Here is a 19,217-nt window from a genome sequence, read left to right on the forward strand (position 1 = left end):
CTGCCCTTTTATTCTGGAACTCCAAATTACCCACGAGGTCCCATCTCTTCCTGAACTCTGCTCATTACTTAAAAAAAAAAATTCTGTTCCCTGCAGGATCAGACCAGATTGTCCCCCATCTCTCCATGGGTTTGAAGACTCCTTTCTCCCCCCTTTTACATACCTTCCTATTCTGAACACCTGGAATGGCTACCAACTAGCTCACTTTTTTGGGGGGGGGGTTTCGAGACAGGGTTTCTCTGTATTGTTTTGGAGGCTGTCCTGGAACTCGCTCTGTAGACCAGGCTGGCCTCCAACTCAGAGATCTGCCTGCTTCTGCTGGGATTAAAGGCATGTGCCACCAACGCCCAGCCCCCTCACTTTTTTTCTCAAGATGCCTGTGAACAGCCAACTGCTTTTTAATGTTTTTCATTTATTTTAGTGTTCCTCTCAACACACGTGTGGTCAGAACGCTTTTTTTTTTTTTTTTTTGGTTTTTACGAGACAGGGTTTCTCTGTATTGTTTTGGAGGCTGTCGGACCAGCCCGGCCTGGAACTCACAAGAGATCCGCCTGCCTCTGCCTCCCGAGTGCTGGGATTAAAGGCGTGCGCCACCACCGCCTGGCAAGTCAGAACACTTTTATATGGATTCCAGGGAGTCAAACTCAGGTCACAAAGCACAACTCTGCCCACTGAGCACTGTCACCAGCCCCAGCAACATGGGAGATAATCAAGGAGTCTCAAGTTTTTATTGCCGGTCACAAAATGGACTTATACGGCACCATGTGAGTCCCTAAGGATCACACAGCAGTGTGAGAGAGCCAGGCCTTTTCCAGGCTAGTTTAGAAATCCATTCCTTTTGTCACTAGACTCCAGCAGATTAACCCAGACACTAGAGACAGGGCAGGTGCATGCCATGACAATGAAGAGCTTTTAAAAGAATTTTCCGGGTGGGACTAGAGCTAAACCACCGACTGGGAGGCACCGGGACCTTTTACCACAGAGGCTTTCTAGGCTGGCAGGGGTGCAGCTCTGTCTGCTGCTGTCTTTGGACAAGAGTGCTGAAAATGCTACTGCTTTCTGAGTCTCCCCTGGATACTGAAGCTTGGGGACCGACCGTCTTGACCCCTCTGTGCATTGTCAGTTTTGTGTGACTTTAGGCATTAACTCTCTGTTCTGGCCATGTCACCCGTTGTTTTCGGGGATTTACTTCTCACATAGCCAGGTGCTGCTGAAGAGGAATCTGGAGTGGCTGGCACTAGCTAAGCTGATGCCCCCAGAGCAACCCGAAGGCGGACAAACTCTGCTCATACTACAGTGCCCAGGGCTCTGGCCAGCGGAGACACACCCATCAGTATGCTCTACTACCCTTACTTTGACAGAACCCCACGCCCCCTGAGGAGCTGGCCAACTCAGATGGCCTCCCAGATGGCGCCAGACCCCAAAGCCCGGGTCAGGACTGGAAAGAGACTGAGCACAGCCCGCGCTCACATGCAGTTTAATTGTGGGAGGGGAACAGCATCTAGAGCAGCATTTATACCAGGTTGGTGTAAAAATCAGTCCAGACATGGTTCTTTACCCTGACAGCTGCAGTCAATTCAAAACCCAAGCAGCAATTTGAACTTTTTCTTGGAAAACAAATACAGTCAGTTTCCGGTGCGGTCCGCAGGGTCAGGTTGGCCCTGCATCATGGGTGCAGCCGGGGGTGCTGGGGACCAAGGGCCGTGGGCTACAGTGTCTGCTGGGGTCCTCATTCCCGGGAACCAGCCCTCTCCATACCCTGCCCTGCAGTGGGCAGGGCCAGGGCCAGAATAAAAAGGGGCTCCAGCCAGCAGCCTGTGTACAGTTGAGTCTGGAAACTTTCCCAGAAATTTGCCTCACATGGCTTCTGCCATTTTAAGGGGTTCTAGAATGAGCCTTGGGGGCCTTTCCCAGCAATGCAATAAATATGAGAATTTAATGGAGAAATAACCAGCATGGCAAAGGCCACGTGGCAGAAAAGGCTCAGTTTGGCTCCTGCTGGCCTCCACTGACTCTTCACAGACCAGGGTGTCTCCAAGTCAGTGGCTCTGAGAACCCCTCTAGGTGGCTGGGACACGTGTGACAGTCCTGTTTCTAGCAGCCACCAAGGGAGGGTGTGGTGCTGGGCCACTGGGAGCAGGGGGTCCCACCAGCAGGACCTTCCCCAGTCCCTGCATTCAGGGTATGGTGGGAATTGGAGCATCTCTGGTGGTGGGTGTGGAGCGTGGCTTCATGGTTGGCAGGTCTAGCCCTCCCGTACACTCACTCGAGGCTCAGCTAGGGAGCTGTGGATAATGTTGATGATAGACTCCAGGCCGCTGCCCTCTAGCAGCGTACGGTGGTCACCCTCAATGATGTGCACAGACACCTTCCCGTCGCACACCTGCAAATATACACTTCTTAGCCTGTGGCCACCATCGGCCGTCCCACCTGTGGCAAGCACGTTTGCCTCACCTGCCCCACTCACCTGAGAGAGGTTGTAATCAGCACCCAGGTCCTCACCGTAAGTACCACTTGTTTTGGCACGCAACAGTGTCACGTTGCCATGGTACTTGGCCTTGGGTTTATACTGGTCAGCCGCTCGAAGCTTTTGGTAGAAGGACAGAGCGGCAAAGCTCAGCTCACGGCGGTCCAGGCTGTGGTGGCTTTTGGTGATGAGGTCCACGGCAGCAGTCACCCGGTCCTCCAGGCTTTTCAGTGAGAGCAGGGACTCTAGCACCTGGAGGGAACAGCTCTCTCTGAGCAAGGGGGTGGGGGTCACAGTCTGCCCTACCTTCCACTGGGGAGGTGGGGTTCTAAAGAAGCACCCCATCTCTCTTGTCCACATCAAAGGTGCACAGACTCCAATTCTCAGCTCCAGCCTTGCCTTTCCTGCCTACTCTGGGGTGTCTCCTGACCCACCTTGTTGTGCTCTGCATCAGTGAACTGCTTTATGAAGAAGCATATGGCCTCGGCCTCAGCTTCCGCCTCACAGCCTGGGGTCATCTTCGCTCGATAGCTCTGTCAGGGGAAGAGAGGCTGCTGCAGCAAGCGCTGAAGTGACCAGGACCCACCACCCCAGGAGTGCGTTCAAACCCCAGACACAGGGGGCAGCACTCAGGACCAGTTGGCCCAGCTCTTACCTGGGTGTAGGCCAGTACATAAGTATGTGAGCCGTCAAACAAGAAGAGGCTGTTGTGGGCGGGGCTTGGGCCCTGCTGGGCCTGTAGCTGAGAGCACATCTCGAAGGCCACACAGGCTCCAAAGGAGTAGCCTGCCACTCGGTAGGGGCCCTCAGGCTGCACCTGCTTGATGCAGTCAATGTAGTAGGCAGCCAGGTCCGGAATGCTGGCCAGAGGTGCCGCTGTAAGGACAGCAGAAGGCTCAGCAATTGGTGAGGCATGGAGGCCCGGGGTGGCAAGTACTGCTCCAGCATGTTCACAGTACCTTGGGTGCACTGCAGACCGTAGGTGGGCACACTGAGCTTGGCGGCCAGGCTGTGGAACACAGCGGTGGAGCCTTCGATGGGGTGCACCAGGAACAGGGGCCGCTCAGAGCTCTGCACTGAGTTGAGTCGTGTAAGGGTAGGGCCCTCAGGGTTCACCAGCAGGGTGCTCAGGTTCAGCTGGGTCTGCTTCAAGACTGTGTCGTTCTTGGGCTTGGGGGCTGCTGTGTCTGTAAGGACAGAGGATACAGGCTAGCATTGGCATGTGGGCTCCGGTGGGGGATGTATGTATATGTACTAAGCATCAGTCTCAAGTGCTTTTTTGGGAAAAGGACTATGCTGCTGCCCCAGTAATGGATGCTCTGTTGGGGCACACCAGGACCCCTCACAGCCTGATTCCTGGTACGTACCACTAGGTGAGCCAGTCTTGGAGGACAATTCCTCTAGTTTCCGAAGCGTGAGCTGCCGCACCTCACGCATGGGCAGCACCAGATCATGTTCACGTTCCAGGATCTGGCGTACTTCTACACCCATGAGTGAGTCCAGGCCGAGGTCTGCCAGGGAGCTGTCCAGATTAATACCTGCTAGGTCCCGGATACCTGCCAAAGGGGATTACTGGTCATTACTTAGAAGAGGATGTGCAGATAACACGGACATGGGAACTGGGTACAGGCTGAGAGTGCTGGGCCCAGAACAGGTCCATTTATTTCTCCAAATAACCATCACCATAGTCATAGCTCCCCAGCACCACTACCAACCACCCAGGCTAGCATTCAGACCATAAAACCCTGTCCTCTGTGAAAACTAAGGCTCAGGGAACTAGGAAGGTCCCTGAGATTGGCTCACCTAGGATGTGTGCCACGGCCTTCACCAGATCCCTCTGGGCTTCACCATCACCTTGGGCCACAGCTTTCTTCTCGGCCAGCACAAAGCTACTCAAGACTGCATAAGGCTGATTCAGGAAGAGGTCCAGCACCTCCATGCAAGAGGTGATACGCTGCGGCAGTGTGCCACCGATGACCGTGTCATTGGTACCCATCGCTTCCAGGACAATGCCCACATCACCAATGGCACCCCACTGCACGGCAAGGCCTGCGAGCAAGGGAGACAGTGGGTGAGGTGCTTTGGGCAGTGTGTGAAGCCACAAGCAGGGGCGGGCTGGGCGGAGGCCTACCTGGGAGGCCATCGTGCTGGCGCTGCTCGCATATGCGCTCCATGGCAGAGTTGGCAAAGCCGTAGTTGGTTTGGCCAGCATTACCACGTCCACAGCTTACAGAGGAGAAGGCCACGAAGTAGTCCAGCTCAGGGCAGGCTTCCCGGGTCGCCCTGTGGGTGCTCATGTCACTTTATCATGCCCATAACCTCTCCAGGGCAGTCCAGAGAAGGCTGCAGTTGGCATAGCCTTGCCTCCCCCAGACCCCCAGGTCCAGCGGGGACCAATGCAGGTGGGAGCATAAAAAAGGGTAAATGAAGGCACTGCCCACCTGTCAAGGTTCAGGGTACCACTGTATTTGGGCTTGTTGACATCCTGGAAGAGCTCTGGTGTCTGGTTCTCCAGCATAGCATCCCTCAAGACCTGGGAGAAAGGGATTTGTGCTTGCTGCAGCCCTGGGCTCTACCCCACTCAGCAGCTGCCCTGGGTTTCAGGATGCCTTTCTCACCATGGCCAGGTTGAAGACACCTCCAACAGGCCCAAGCTTTGTTGCTTCGGTGATGAGCGCACGGGCCCCCTCCAGTGAGCTGGCATTGCTTGTTGACACTAGCACGTGTATGCCCTGGCGCCTCCACTCTCGAACCTGCTTAGCTTGGTAGCCTGTGGGATAAAGGGCTGTGGGGCTGCACCAGAGGAGAGGGAGTGGCCTACAGGCCCCCACCCCAACACTTTCCACCAAAGGAAAGCATATTATCACCAGCTGCCCCAGGTACCCCTACTTGTTTACCTGTGCGGATTCCAGACCGGGAAGTCAGGACAAGCCTCTGGGCCCCCCGAAGCACGAGCCACCGGGCCAGCTCCAGGCCAAAGCCACCTAAGCCACCAGTGATGATGTAACTCTTGTGGGCAGGGCAAAAGGTCTTAGAGATAGCAGGAATCCGGGTGGGCTGAGCCCCTGGCAGCACAGCCTCTGGCTCCTCCTCACGAACCTGCAGATAAACAATGGCTCAAAAGCAATTCAAGGCTGAGCAGCTAAAGGCGCTTCCATCAAGCAAGCCTGATGATCTGAGCTTTATCCCTTGGACACACACGGTGGAGAGAATCAACTCCTACAGGTAGTCCTGTAGGTCCCACACACGTGCCATGAATGTAATTAGAAAAAGCAAACGCTGCACGCCAAACCCAGGGTGGGTACCCGAGGGCCTGCCTCACCTCACCTGGACAAGGACTTTGCCAATGTGTTTTCCCTGAGCCATGTAGCGGAAGGCATCCTCCACCTGGTCCTTGGGAAACACTGTGCACTTGAGGGGCTTCACAACCCCGTCTCGGATGCCAGCCTGCAGCAGTGCTGCGACCTCCCGCCAGCTGTCGTTGGCCTCCTCAAAGAGCGCATCCAGCAGGATCCCATGGAAAGTGACATTCTTCAAGAAGATTGCCATGCCTGCACCGGAGAGTCACGCTCACTGGTGGGGAACCCAAACCCCTGTCCCAGCCCCCACCCCAATCCCCAGGACCACTAACCCAGGGGGTGGTTGTTAGAAAGATCAAATTTGCCGATCTCTAGGAAGCGACCATGCTGAGCCAGGCACCGCACACTGGCCTGTAGCTTCTCTTCTGCCAGGGAGTTGAGTACTAAGTCGACTCCTATGGTGGCAAACAGGTCCTCTTAGTCATGTGGTTCAGAGGGCTAGACTGACCGCAAGAACCACCTAGGCAGTGGCCGAGTGAGTGCTTACCTTTGCCACCCGTATGCAGTAACACATGCTGTTCAAATGACGTGTCTCGGGAGTTAGCAAAGCTGGTGTCGTCAAGCTGGGGGAACCTGGCCTGGAGGTATGCTCGCTTCTCAGCTGAGCCTGTCAGGAGAGGGGCTCTGGTGAGCTTGGGCCACGGAGCTCAAGAAGATCTGAGGGCTTGGGAGGGACAGGGACCTTACCCACAGTGGTGAAGACTCGGCAGCCCAGACTGAGGGCAATGGAGATAGCTGCCTGGCCCACACCACCTGAGCCCGAGTGGATGAGCACTGTTTCTCCACGCTGCACACGTCCACGCACTACTAGGGAGTAGTAGGCAGTGGTGTAGACGACGGGAACAGAGGCTGCCTCCTCCAGGGTCCTGAAGGTATAGCACAGGATCACCTAAGTCTGGCAACCAACTAAAATCGCATTACCCCCCAACTGCAGCCAGACCACTCACCAGTTGGAGGGTACCTCCCAGAGGAAGTCTGGTGACAACATGACTGAGGTGGCCAGGCCTTCTGCGGGCACCAGCCCCATGACACGCCGGCCACACTTATCACGGCCTGAGAATTCCATGCCCAGCATGCAGTCCCGGTTAGCCCATTTACCTGTAGATAGACCAAAGTGAGGCTCATGTCAACGCTAAGGGTCCCCTCTTTAGGACAGGTTGTTAAGGGTGCAAGCGTAGGCCCTGGTGTGGGAGCCTTTCTTGCCCAGAACCTCCTTCTTACTGCACATGCACTTCCCTGACTCCCAGTCACCCAGTCACACCAAGACCCCATCCTGGCTGGCACCTGGGATGGCATCGGGAGACAGCTTGCCCGTGGCTAGCATGATGTCTCGGAAGTTGAGTGAAGCATAGTAGATAGTGCAGAGCTGTGTCCCTGGGCTGGTGGGCTGGGCATGCTTCAGGGGAGAGCAGACCCAGCGGATGGAGGCAAGGTCCCCTCGGGTGAGGATGTTTACAAAGGCATGTGCTGTCTGTTCCTCGGGCTTGTCTGAGGGCAAAAGGAAGCAAAGATACCACAGAGCCTCCCTGGCGGGGTTCTTTGTCCCCCACCCCTTCCTTGGCCTGGCGACTGCAGGGCAGCAGTGGGCTCACCCTGCTCTAACAGGAAGTGGCGGAAGGCACCCCAGGCCCCATCACGGTACACGTTCATCACCAGGTCATTCTCTAGCACCTTCTGTAGCTCTGAAGAGCCGGGGTCCATCTTGGGGGTGTGAGATGAGCTGCTGAGGTTAGATACCAGGACGCACCTATGGGGACAACAGGGAAGGACACCGAGGGTGGGTGGGCGGGCGGGTGAGCAGGAGGCAGCGAGGGAGGATAGGCGCCTCTCAGGGTCTCTCCTACCGAATCCGGTGTCCACCAGGCTCTTTGCGGAGACAGTTCACCAAGCCTACAACACCCGAGGTGGGGCAATCTGTGGCTGTTAGCCACACAGGCTGGGAGGAAGATGTGGCCAGAATGCTCTGAAGGAGAAAGTGAGGTCAGCCTCTAGGAGGGGCCCATGCCAGGGCAAGGAGAGGTACCCAGCCCCAGGGTCTGACCTTCAGAGAGTCCACCCACTGGAAGCTGGTATCTTCCACAGGCAGGAAGAGGGGTTTGTCCTGCTGCGTGGATCGGCGGCACAGGAAGAGTGCCGTGCCGTAGAAGGATTTCTTGAGGCCCACCAGGTGCAATCCCTTCTTTGAGAACAGGCTCTCCCACTCTTCCTATGTATGGATAAGGTCTTATGTGAGTGCTGAGCCGGCTGGGTCATACTCAGCCCTCCCTCACCTGCCCTGCATGCCCAGCGGCAGTACCTGGCTTAGGAGGCTGGGCCCAGAGGGGAGGCAGGCCAAGGTCTCCCCAAGGGAATGACCTCGGAGCACTGTGTGCATCAGCAGGAAACCACCTTCCTTGAGGACAGCCACCATGTTGCTCAGGGCCAAGGCTGGATTTCCCAGCGTGGCCACTGCACAGTTGCATACCACAAGATCAAGTGCACTCAGGTTGCTGGGGGCAGGATCCTCAGGGTTCCACTGGCCCCAAGCAATGTCATGCTGCTGCAGCTTGGCCTGAACATTCTTCAGGGTCTCAGGGTGCTGGTCAGTGGCTGTGTATTCCAGTTGTAGCATAGGCTGGGTGTTGAGCAGTGACGGGATACGGGAATATAAGTGACCTTGTCCAGCCAGCACCTGCGGTAAGGGAACGAACACCTTAGATCTGCTGCCTCTAGAAAGCAGCACAGACCTGGGGGTTGGGTCAGCAGCATCCCTGAGCTGCTCAGTCTGTGGTAACACCAGCCAGGAGGCTCTTTCTACCTTCCAAGTCTGCCTATGGTGTCTCAGTTTGGAGCCCAAGGCATCCCAGATTTTCTCCAAGAAGCCTTCCTTCTGGTATCTCATCCCCTGGACTGGTAGGGGCGATTTCCCCACACTCTTTTAAGGTGGAACGACACATGAAGACAGAAAGACCAGAAGGCTGCTACGCCATGACTGCCTGCTTTGGGTTCACGTCTGCGGCTGCCCTGGATCCATGCATATACACGGCCCTGTCTAGCTTTCCGGCACCCACCTCCACCACTTTCATCTTGAGGCTAGGCAAGTTCTCCAGGGCCGTGTCTACGCAGGCCTTGAGAGCCTGGGAGTTAAGGAGGCCACTGATCAGAGGGTCTTCAGGCAGCAGGACCCTTTCTTGAGCCAGAGCCTCGTTCAACTCCAGCTGCAGGTTTCCATTGAGCTGCAGCTGGCAAGCAGCTGCCAACAGCCGAAGCAGCCCATGCTGTGGCGGGTCCTCCAGCCCAGGCACTGCCGTCTTCAGTCCTTGCTGGGTGGCCTTGGTCTGCAGAGCCTGTGCCAGATCTGGAAGGCAGAAAGGGCCTATGTTCTCCAAGGCCTCCAGCCAACTTCCAGGACCCCATTTCCCAGCCTGTCCACAGGACAAGCCAACAGCTAGAGGAACCAACAATTGGGTGAAGGGCTACAGCAGAAAGCTGTGCCTAGCCAAGGTGTGAGCCCACTGAAGGTAGGCTCCTGTCCCACCAACCCCAAGCTTCCCACAGTCTAGGCCTTGTCTAATGGGGTTCAAAGGAGGGGAAGTCTGAAGTCTGTGCTCCTCAGGGAGAGAGGCTGCCGTACCCTTGCACAGCCGCAGCTCTCTCTGTAGAGTGGTGCTCTCAGACAGGCACCCGTCTTCCATATGGGGCGTGAAAATGAACTTCTCCAAGGTGGGAGCTAGCTGTTCCTGCTGCCGCCGTGGGGCTGCCGTGGTGTGTAGTCTTGAGATGTGGACACCACCAGACACCGTGCTGCCCAGACAGAGGCTCATGGTCACGTCAGCCACTGTGTAGAGATACACTGGTCAGTGTAGGCAATGCCCAGCCACGACACAGGTGCACAGGGCTAGGGCCAGAGCTACCTTGATTCTCCCCCTCTAGCGTGTACACCTTCTGCAGGTGGGTTGCAGGGTCAATGTGGATGGATGTCACACGGACGGGTAGCTGCAGACTCTGTTGGCTGAGACCCAGAACGGATACTTGCAGCATTGTGTCCAGGAAGGTCACCCAGTTGCCTTTCCAGATCAGCTTGCCCTGTTCACCTGCAGCAGAGGGGCTGGGTTAGCACTCCAGGTCTCACCTGCTCCAGGGGCCTCTACTTCCTCCCTGTCTACCCTGCCTCCCAGCAGGAGACGGCCCAGCAGTGAGAAATGGCTCACTGACTCTGGGATGCTCTTGCCCACCTTCAAGGCTGGCCTCAAAGATGCCCTGGAAGTGAGGGCCATAATCATATCCACGCAGCCGCAATTCCTTATACACTTCTGTCTGGGTCAAGCGGGAGACAGGTGTAGACTCAGGGGGGTTCAGGACTTCTGGGTGATCGAAGAGCGTGGAGTCGGGGTCTTCCCACTGGTACACTTTTCCTGTAGGAGATGAGGCACCAGGAGGACCTGAGCATGGGGCGGGCGAGGAACTGGAGTCCCAGCCCCACAATCACAGGCCCAGCTAGGTTCCACTCACCACTCACTATCAGGTTGCCATTCTCAGATACTTCAAAGGCATGGGAGGCTTCCAGCAGCTGCACCTCCAGAGGCACAGTTCCTGCAGAGAAGGAAGGCCAGAGTCAGAGCCGAGAGTCTCCCACAATCCCAGCAGCCCCTACTGAAGGAAGGTGCCTCTTACCTGTCTTGGGCAGTATGGTGGCCTGATGAATGGTTACATCTTCAAACACTACAGGAGTGTCTTCTAGGGACAGGCCCAGGTTGCGAGCCAGCGTCTTCCACACCAGGTACAGGTAGCCAGTGGCAGGGAAGAGGACCCGGCCATCGATGCAATGGTCTACCAGGTAGTGGTCAGGAGACTCAGGACTGGCATCTGAAAGAGACAGAGACCTCAGCACTGGCCCTCGTGCCCTGGGAAGGAACCTACCCACCACGAGGCCCAGCTCACCAATGTTGTAGACTGTAGCAGAGGAGGAACCGGAACCATTGGGGAAGTCTTCAGCAGCTGGGACGTCCCAAGTCTGACTGTGGTCCCACTTTATGTGAGGGGAGATGAGAGGAGTCCCACGGGGTGCCGGGAACTCCACAGGTGGGAACAAGGCGTTAGGGTTGACGTCAATGCTGGTGAGAAGGGACATGGATGACATACCTGGCCCTGAGGTCTGAAACACCCGTTGCTCTGTTGTTTCAAGACCCCAAGATGGCCAGGCTGAGGGCCAGACGTGAGCTGGGCCAACAGCAACCCCTATCATGGAGAGTGGGGATGGGCCCCACGGGAGCAACAGGGAAGAGGGAGACCTACCCTGTGAGATGCACTTTGCCAAGGTTGGTTAGGAAGAATTCCAAGTTATCCTTATGGTCCCTCTTCATCAAGGGGATGATGGTGCAGCTAGACTTCACACCCCGCTTCAGGACAGCCTGTGCACGGCAAAGAAGGGTTAGGCTCTGGCCTCTCCCATGCCACTCATCTTCTCCCAGTGGCTGTCAGGCTGCTGTGCTCCTCTCCCAGGCAGACCCGGTGCTCACCTGCAACAGTGCATGGGGTGCAATCTCCAGTACCACAGCATGCTCAGGGACATGCCACAGTGCTTCCTGGAAGAGCACAGGGCTCACCAAGTTGTTGACATTGTACTCAGCAGAAGATGTGCGGGCCAGGCTGCTATGCCACTGGGCCTCAGGGATGGAGGTGCTGAGCCAGCGAGCTGAGCGTGGCCGTGGTTCCCGGATCACCTGCACACAGGAGCTTGGTTAGCAATCGAAGTCAAGCGACCACACCCCTGGGTCCATGTATACATCCGGGTACTCACCTTCTTAAGAGCCTGCAGCAGCGTGGGGGCGATGCCATCCATGAAGTAGGAATGGAAGGCGAGGCCACCGGTTCGTACCTCCTTGGCAAACACACCTTCTTGCTTCAGCTGCTCCACAAACTCACTCACTGCAGCCTGCAGGCATCAAGGTCAGTGGTCAGAGGGGCCTGAATTGGCTCTCCCTTGTCAGGTATACAGTCCACCCAGCTTAGGTCTCACCTAAGGGCCCGGGACAAGTGTAGCTCACTAGGTAGGCCCTTCAGAACTTGGTAGACAGACTGAGGAGGCCTTGCCTCCCATGTAGGGCCAGGGCTTAAAAAGCAGGGGACAGAAGTCCTGCTATGGTTGCAGAGCCCACCTGAGGTCCAGAGATGGTCACAGTGTCCTCAGAGTTGTGGCAGGCAGGCACTACACCAGAGGGGCAGCGCTGTTTACATTCTTCCCAGGACAAACCTGCAATCAGAGTGGCTGGCCTCAGAGCAGGTCCCTGCCCATCCTGCTGGACCAAGGAGGATTCTGCCACGAGCACCACCTGAGGCCAAGGGTGTTGGCGGAGTAACAAGACATGACATAATGACAGTCTCAGAACTGGCCTTCCCAGGGCACTTTTACTCTCTGCCGTGTCTGATCTCAAGAGGAGGTGTCATTATGGAGTTAGTGTAGGAAAGGAGCCAGGTCTCACTTAAGAAATGACACCTGAGGGGTGTCAGGGACAAGTAACGGAGGGGCTGCACAATGAACACCCAGGGCCAAGTAAGTAGCTTAGCACACACAGCTCCTTGACCAATGTGTGTGGTGTTTTCTTACCTGTGGGCTCAGCAGAACTGAAGCCTCCTATAAAGATAACCCTAGCAGAGTGACGTCTCCCCTTGAAACCCCACTTCTACCACCAGGAAGGACCCAGAACAGAAAGAAGATCCTGGTGCCCAGTGAGGTCGGGGGCCCTGGGAAGATACCTACCAACAGCTGCCATGGATCCAGCTGGGAGGTTGGCATCCTTGATGCACTGGCCTCTCCAGTAGGCTGCAAGGACAGCCTCTCTCTGAGACAGACAGCCGTCAGCATAGCCACAGGCAACCTCTCCCAGGGAGTGCCCGATGATGCCGTCAGGTTTCAGTCCCACAGAGGTCAGCAGGTCTATGAGGGCAATCTGGGGGTTGGAGACATAGGTTATGTCACATGGCCCCTGGACTACTAGGCTGACAATCCCTAACAGTAAGGCTCAGCACACCAAAGCATACCAGGCCTCTCTCTGGGACCTCTATGCCTGACGTCAGAACTCCTGGGAAGCCCTACCCTTCCCCAGGTTTGCACCCAATACAAGGCTCGCCCAGGAAAGGGTACAAGTTGGTTTCCGCACACTGGACAGAGCCAGGGCTGTGTGATCCGAGGAAGTATGACTCCTTGCTTCTGAGTGTCCCAGGATTCCAACACCACGTAGGTGACCTACCTGGATGGCAGTGAGGCTCACAAAGGCATGCACGATGTCATCGAAGGTGCTCTCATCTGTGCTCAGCAGCAGATCTGACACTTTTATTCCCAATGGCTTCACAGCCTCATCAGAGCGCAGAATAGATTCACGGAAGCTGTCCAGGCGCATGAGGCTAAGCCCCATCCCACGCCACTGTGTGCCCATTCCTGTCCCAGAAAGCTTATCAGGACCACAGCATGGCCACCTACCAGCCTTGCCCTCAAGAAAGGGGACCCACCCCCCTTCTTTGAGGGCCAGTCCGGGAGCAAGAGACAGGCTCACCTGAGCAGATGAACCAGAGTGGGCGCTTGCCGGCAGGTACTTGCTGCACTTCCTGGACGTCTCCCTCAACACCCAGCACAGTATAGCCCCTGAAGGGCATGCCTGCTGCAGGGGTAGCTGCAATGTCATTGAGCATGCTCACAAAGGCCAAGTCCTGGCTGTGCTTGCGGCCCTGCTCCAGCAGGCCCTGCACAGCCTCTACAGTTCGTCCACTCGCTTGCAGCAAATGGGGAAGGGCAGCGTGTGGGGCAGGTGCAGGGGCCGGCTGTGTGTTGGGCCGGAGGATGACGTGGACATTGGCACCTCCAAAGCCAAAAGAGTTGATGCCCACATTGCCACCACGAACAGGCAGGGGCTTATCCACCACCTGCAGCCGCCCATCAAGGAGGGCTGGGATTTCAGGGTTGGGGTTGTGGAAATGCAGGTTGGGGGCCCAAACCCCATTCTCCAGGGACAGCAGCACCTGCAGCCAGAACCACATGGTTAGTAGGCAGCGGACCCCAGCCAAATGTGGTTGCCTCCCCCCTAGGGCCCATGTGCCGTATTACTGGGCACAATTGGTCTTGTGCCCCCACTGGTTTTCTATGCCACCCAGGGGTGCATTATCACCAAGTTGGGGGGCTGTATGCCTGAATACACCCCTCCCAGCCAGGCCCAGCCCCAGAAGGCACAGAAGCCCAGAGATGGGTCTTCTAGATAACTGTACATGTCTCCCAATGTAGGAACAGGCTGAAGGTCCCTACAAGTGGGCAGGTAGGTGTTCAGGGTCACCCAAGGGAAAGGGCATGCCAGAGCAGATGCTGGCTCACTCTCCCCGTCACAGAAGAAAGGGGTTTTGCTGACTGAACCCGGAGGCCTATAAACTTGCTCAGAACCGTACCCATCCTCTTCGCAGCCAAGTGTTTCCTTTGGCCAGAAGCTACACAACTCTGCACTTGGACCACACAGGGAAATGTGCTGTGTGTGAGGGTAGCCTCATCCTCCCTGGCATCTCAGCCATGGTGCATTCAAAGGGGCAGTTGGTAGGCAGGCAGGAGCCCCAAGGTAGGTCAAGTGACGGTCACAGGACATAGCTTTTCCAAGTAACAGAGACTTCTGACTCAGAGCCCAGCCTGCTCACCTTAGTCAGGGCTGCAAGCCCCGAGGCAGGCTCAGGGTGTCCCATGTTGGATTTGGTGGACCCAATTAACAGAGGACCCTGGCGGGAGGCACACAGCGATCGCACGATGCTGTTCAGTTCCTGGGGGTCACCAACCTACAGGGGACAGAGTAAGTTACGGCTGCAGTCAGGAATCTCTCTGGCGAGGGTAGGAGTCAGGTATGGGCCAGAAAGGGCTGTCACCTTGGTGCCTGTGCCGTGGGCTTCAACGTACTCAAGGGACTCAGGGGCCAGACCAGCTGGCAGATACAGAGACTGGATGAGTTGTTCCTGTGCTTCTCCAGAGGGGAATGTCACGCCTAGGGTAGATGAGGTAATGGTGTGTGGTGTCAAGCCTTGCATACGCTACCTCTCCGTTTCTTGTGACCCATGCTCTTTCCCCTCTGTGCCCACCTTGCTCCTTGCAGCCATCCGTGTTGGTGCCAGCATTCAGTATAGTGGCATAGACCCGCCGAGCCAGGGATTTTTTAGTCAGCAGAACTGCCACTACAGCCTCAGAGCGACAATATCCATTCCCTAGGGCAGATCAACACCTCAGCCAGGTACTCTGGGATAACCGGACGTATGCGTGTTATGTGTATACACTAGAACTCCCCTCCCCCCACATCACCAGGATGCCATACTCCGTATAGATTGGAACCGTGCAAAGTAGAGCCTAAGGATCCCGCCCATGCCCACCTCACCTGAGTCATCAAAGGACCTGCAGGTGCCCTCTGGGCTGAGCATGCCCAGCTTCATGAACTGCACCGAGGTGTTGGGCTTCAGCAGCACGTTGATGCCACCCACAAGGGCAGCGGGGCATTCCCCACTGCGGATGGCCTGATAGGCGCTCTGTAGCGCCAGCAGGCTGGAGGAGCAGGCTGTGTCCAGGGCAATGCTGGGCCCTGTGAGCAAGGACATAAAGTAGCTGTGGGTGCCCTACCCAGATCTTGAGCACCCCACTCAGCTTTTCCCAGGAACAAGGAAGTCTGAGGCCCAAAGGGTTGCCCAGGTGGATGGACACACTCAGGTTAGGCCTATGTCAGGGCTGGGACAAAAACCAACCTTTGAAGTCAAAGAAGAAGGAGAGCCGGTTGGCCATCATCGCACGCTGGCAGCCCACCATGCTGTAGCCCAGGAGCGTCTCGGGGTCTCTGCTCAGGGCCTCTGATGCCTCGGAACCACTCACACCCACCCAGACGCCAGTGTTTGTTCCTCGGAGCGAGGCTGGGTTGATGCCTGCCAGGGACAGCGTAAAGCTCAGCTCTTGGGCACCTAGGCTTGGGTTGCGAGGGGTGCTATCGGGGGAACGGTGGCCCTCTAAAAGGTCTGGGTCAGGCTGCAGCCATAGGAAGGACAGAGGACAGCATTGTCTAAAGGCAACTCCTTTGGCCTCTGGTGTCACTGGTGGGTCCCAAGAGCCTGCTGGCCAGTGAGTTCTCTAGCGCCAAGGGCAGCCTGCCCCGGGGACAGGCTGAGATAAGGAGATACAGGGAGACAAAGGCCAAGTGTCCAAGTGGAGAAAGCAGAGGACAGTGGGTAACCCCCAGGGAGCTGTGCCCAGTCTTTGGTAGGACATGGGCAGCCAGACAGGCCCAAGGTGGGGACCTCCATCTTCACCATGGAGGCTACCAGAGTCCTGCACTCCCTGGTCTTATACTGTACGCCAGGGTAGCTGTATATCAAATGTAGGGCTAGCTAGCACCTACCAACCCGAAGCTCACCACCCCTCAAACCAACCCACAATGGCTGCCCACCGTGGGGCCTTCTATCCCTGGGAAGGAACAAGTCCATGCTCCAAGTAGCAGGATCCAAAACAAGAGCTATCCAGTTGGACAGGGCTGTTGCTGAGGCTGAGCCCCTGAAGAGCTAGCTACCTACTGTAAGCTCCACCCTCAGCCCAAGACCAGCCAGACATCAGGGAGTGAGGAAACTGGGGTAACAGGGTGCGCCTGGGACAGTACCAACGTGGAGTTGTGAAACACTGACCTGCCCAGGGACCCTGCCTCCTGAGCCATTGCCCCTAGATCAGGGTTAGGGACCTGGCCAGAGAGGCCATGCTTTCCTCTGAGCTCTTGATATCTCGAAGCCAAGAAGATACTGTTGTTGAATTTCCTTTTCCTTTTTACAGCCCTGGGGTGAAACCCAAGTTCCCGTGCACACTGGACAAGTGCTCTACCACCCCAGACCTCAGTACAGCATGTTCCACAAAGGGCGGCAACGCCCCCAATAACCCACCTCCGTCCACAATAGCCTCATAGCTGACTTCCAACAGCAGCCGGAGCTGGGGGTCCATGGTGTGAGCCTGCTTGGGGTGGACCCCAAAGAAGGAGGCGTCGAACTTGGACAGGTCCTTCAGCTTTCCGGACCGCTTGGGCAGCCCATAGAGCCCTGTGGAACATCATAGCCCCTGAAGCCAGGGAACCAAGGAGCCCCCCCCCCTTCTTGGTGATCGGTGACCCAACGTCACTGTGAATGAGGGGTGGCCCAAAGCAAAACCTGCCAGAGGTGAGGCTGGTGACTTGCCCCCTGCTACCCCCAATCCGACGGGAGACCCTCTGCCTGACACGAGCTGGCCAGGCCAGCCTCACAATCACTATGTTGACTCACACTTGCCCATCAGGTAGAGCCACTCTGTGCCTCTGTTAGAACCCACTGGGCGTGAGAGTCAAATCAGCATCTGTCTGCCAGCTAGTTCAGGGCATGGGCTGCAGACAGGACTCTGAGAAGAGCCCCAGTCCCCTTCTCTTCCCCATGCAGGACACCCAAGCAAGTCACCATTGCTTTGCTTTTTTTTTTTTTTTTTGGATTCTGACTGGTTCTCAAACTCGCAGTTATACACAGGAATCTCTCAAACAGGCACTGTCTCCAGTAAGTGCCCTGGCCATAGACTCTCAATCTGGTCTGCTGCAGGATCTCCTAAGGGGACACTCACCGGCCTTCCACCTCCTGTCATCGTCTGTGACCATGTCCACACCGTTAATGAGGTTGGCCCAGAACTCTTGCAGGTTCTCTGACTCGGGCAACTTCCCCGACATGCCGGCTATCACCACCTCCTCCATTGTTTCTTCTCTGCGGGGAAGGTAGCAGCGTGGTGGGACCCACAGTCATTCCCAGCCACGACATAGCGCCAACGTTGCTCACTAGGTTAAGATGGGCCCTGATCCACAGGTAGTACCTGAGTGCTTGCACTGACTTTCTGAGAGCAAGGTCTCAGAAAGCCCCCAGTGGAAACTAGCGGGACCTAGTCTCTAATCACTGGATGAGCCCAGGTCTCTTAGCACTGACAGTTACTTGTAAGGTTTTGATCCCTTCCTTTTGTCTGGGATACCGACTTGACCTAGCCTGATCCTACCATACCCCGCTGGAGCTACCTGGGACCATATGACATCCAGGAGCCTACTGGGTCAAATCAGGAACTTGTAAAGAGAGTTGGGGCTTCAAGAACAGGGACCGGAACACTTGAAACCATGCTCTCACCTCAAGCCACGGGGAAGCCGGCACTTCCCTTTCAAGGTGGGGGTGCTGCTCAGGGCCAGAGCAGCAAAGACGCGGAGCTTGGTAAGGACTCAAGAGGGAACAGGCCCGACTACTATTGAGTGCCCAAGTCTGGCGGAACTGGGGCAAACACAGCCAATGGATCCCTCCAGTAAGATCCGAGAATGAGTACTACTCCTCGCTAGGTGCGGGGCAGGGACAGTCAAAACCTCTCTCCACCATATAACCTGACCGAGGCAGCAGCAGGGTCTGCATTAGGTTCTCGGGTCCCTAAGGACTTGCCCAGGAAAGTCCAGGCCTTGCAACCCTAGGTCCAATGAGGAGGATTCCGCGCCACCCTGCCGGCGAGGCCTGGATGGTCCGGGGACTTCCGCTGAGGCCCCTGGGGCCTCGTGCGCACCCAGACCCGCATCTGGCCTCTCCAAGCTGGCTCCGGCTTACCACCGCCGCGGCGGCCTCTTGCGCCCTGCCAAAGCCTCCCAGCGCAAGCGAAGGCCCCCGGGCCCATCCACGCGGGCGCCCAGCCTCCTGCACCCCGCTGGCGCGGAGCCCACGTGACAGCGGCCCGCCGCGCTGGCCCTCCGCACACCCCTCCCGCGCCCCTCTCGGCCCGACCGCGGCACGCAGCCCGGGTGGTTGGCCGTCGGAGGGGAGCGGCGGTGGCTTTTGTGAGCGCAAGAATGCTGAGGATCGGCGCCCGCCTGTCCTCCCACCGCAGCACCCCGACACCGGCCTGCCGTCCCGAACCTCCACAGCCGCGTACCTGACTGGGCTCTGGAGGCAGACGACAAGCGCGGAGCGCGACAGGCGAACTGGATGGGACGCCGCTGCCGTCTCTCTGGCTCCCTCTAGGCCGCGCCGGCGCTATTTAAACCGCGGCCATCCCCGCGCGGCCACGCCACATGGGCTGACAGCTTGGCTGCGCCGCCCAGGCCAATGAGCGTCGGGGCTGCGCCCCGGGACCCGGCGCGCCGCCGCCGGTGGGGTGATGCCCGCGCGCGCCGCCCCCAGCCGGGACCCTGCGCGGGCGCGCGCTGGAGCGAAAGGAGCGCGCAGCCCCCGCCCGCTTCCGTCCCCGCCCCCGGTCTCGCGCAGGCCACGCGGGGCCCATCCCGACGCCCTCAAATCTGCCCTCCCGCCCTCCCCACCACCCCCCCGCGGCCCGGCCAGGTGTGCACTGTGCGCGCGCAGTGTGGGACGGGCGTGCTTGGTCACATTGGGGA

The 19,217-nt window shown here is 57.3% G+C and overlaps 1 protein-coding gene across 1 annotated transcript; it reads right to left on the bottom strand.

Annotated features, from left to right (window-relative positions):
* Positions 1 to 1,460: 1,460 nt before the first annotated feature.
* Fasn (fatty acid synthase) lies at positions 1,461 to 18,903 on the bottom strand. Its single transcript, XM_005069786.4, has 43 exons — positions 18,758 to 18,903; positions 17,432 to 17,568; positions 16,735 to 16,887; positions 15,562 to 15,735; positions 15,201 to 15,401; positions 14,911 to 15,033; positions 14,701 to 14,816; positions 14,479 to 14,613; positions 13,359 to 13,821; positions 13,056 to 13,243; positions 12,566 to 12,755; positions 11,964 to 12,058; positions 11,606 to 11,740; positions 11,325 to 11,528; positions 11,101 to 11,216; positions 10,747 to 10,919; positions 10,480 to 10,671; positions 10,318 to 10,398; positions 10,041 to 10,220; positions 9,720 to 9,899; positions 9,440 to 9,643; positions 8,877 to 9,163; positions 8,123 to 8,497; positions 7,868 to 8,032; positions 7,671 to 7,789; positions 7,419 to 7,573; positions 7,111 to 7,314; positions 6,774 to 6,924; positions 6,514 to 6,692; positions 6,314 to 6,433; positions 6,099 to 6,221; positions 5,795 to 6,018; positions 5,365 to 5,566; positions 5,086 to 5,237; positions 4,909 to 5,000; positions 4,599 to 4,750; positions 4,271 to 4,516; positions 3,835 to 4,023; positions 3,427 to 3,654; positions 3,123 to 3,343; positions 2,902 to 3,000; positions 2,468 to 2,719; positions 1,461 to 2,383 (listed from the first exon to the last, which is right to left on the bottom strand). The coding sequence occupies exons 2-43, from the start codon at positions 17,556 to 17,558 to the stop codon at positions 2,246 to 2,248; spliced, it is 7,503 nt and encodes a 2,500-aa protein (XP_005069843.1). The 5' UTR covers positions 17,559 to 17,568; positions 18,758 to 18,903; the 3' UTR covers positions 1,461 to 2,245.
* Positions 18,904 to 19,217: the final 314 nt, after the last annotated feature.

The sequence above is a fragment of the Mesocricetus auratus genome, unplaced genomic scaffold (assembly GCF_017639785.1).
Source record: "Mesocricetus auratus isolate SY011 unplaced genomic scaffold, BCM_Maur_2.0 Super-Scaffold_100007, whole genome shotgun sequence".
Taxonomy (NCBI): domain Eukaryota; kingdom Metazoa; phylum Chordata; class Mammalia; order Rodentia; family Cricetidae; genus Mesocricetus; species Mesocricetus auratus.

Excerpts from the sequence above, each read along its gene's own strand:
- Fasn (XM_005069786.4), bottom strand. The coding sequence starts at position 17,558 with ATGGAGGAGGTGGTGATAGCCGGCATGTCGGGGAAGTTGCCCGAGTCA. Across the intron at positions 10,672-10,746 it reads TGCTACAGTCTACAACATTG|ATGCCAGTCCTGAGTCTCCT; the intron begins GTGAGCTGGGCC and ends TGTCTCTTTCAG. Across the intron at positions 3,001-3,122 it reads ATGTACTGGCCTACACCCAG|AGCTATCGAGCGAAGATGAC; the intron begins GTAAGAGCTGGG and ends TTCCCCTGACAG.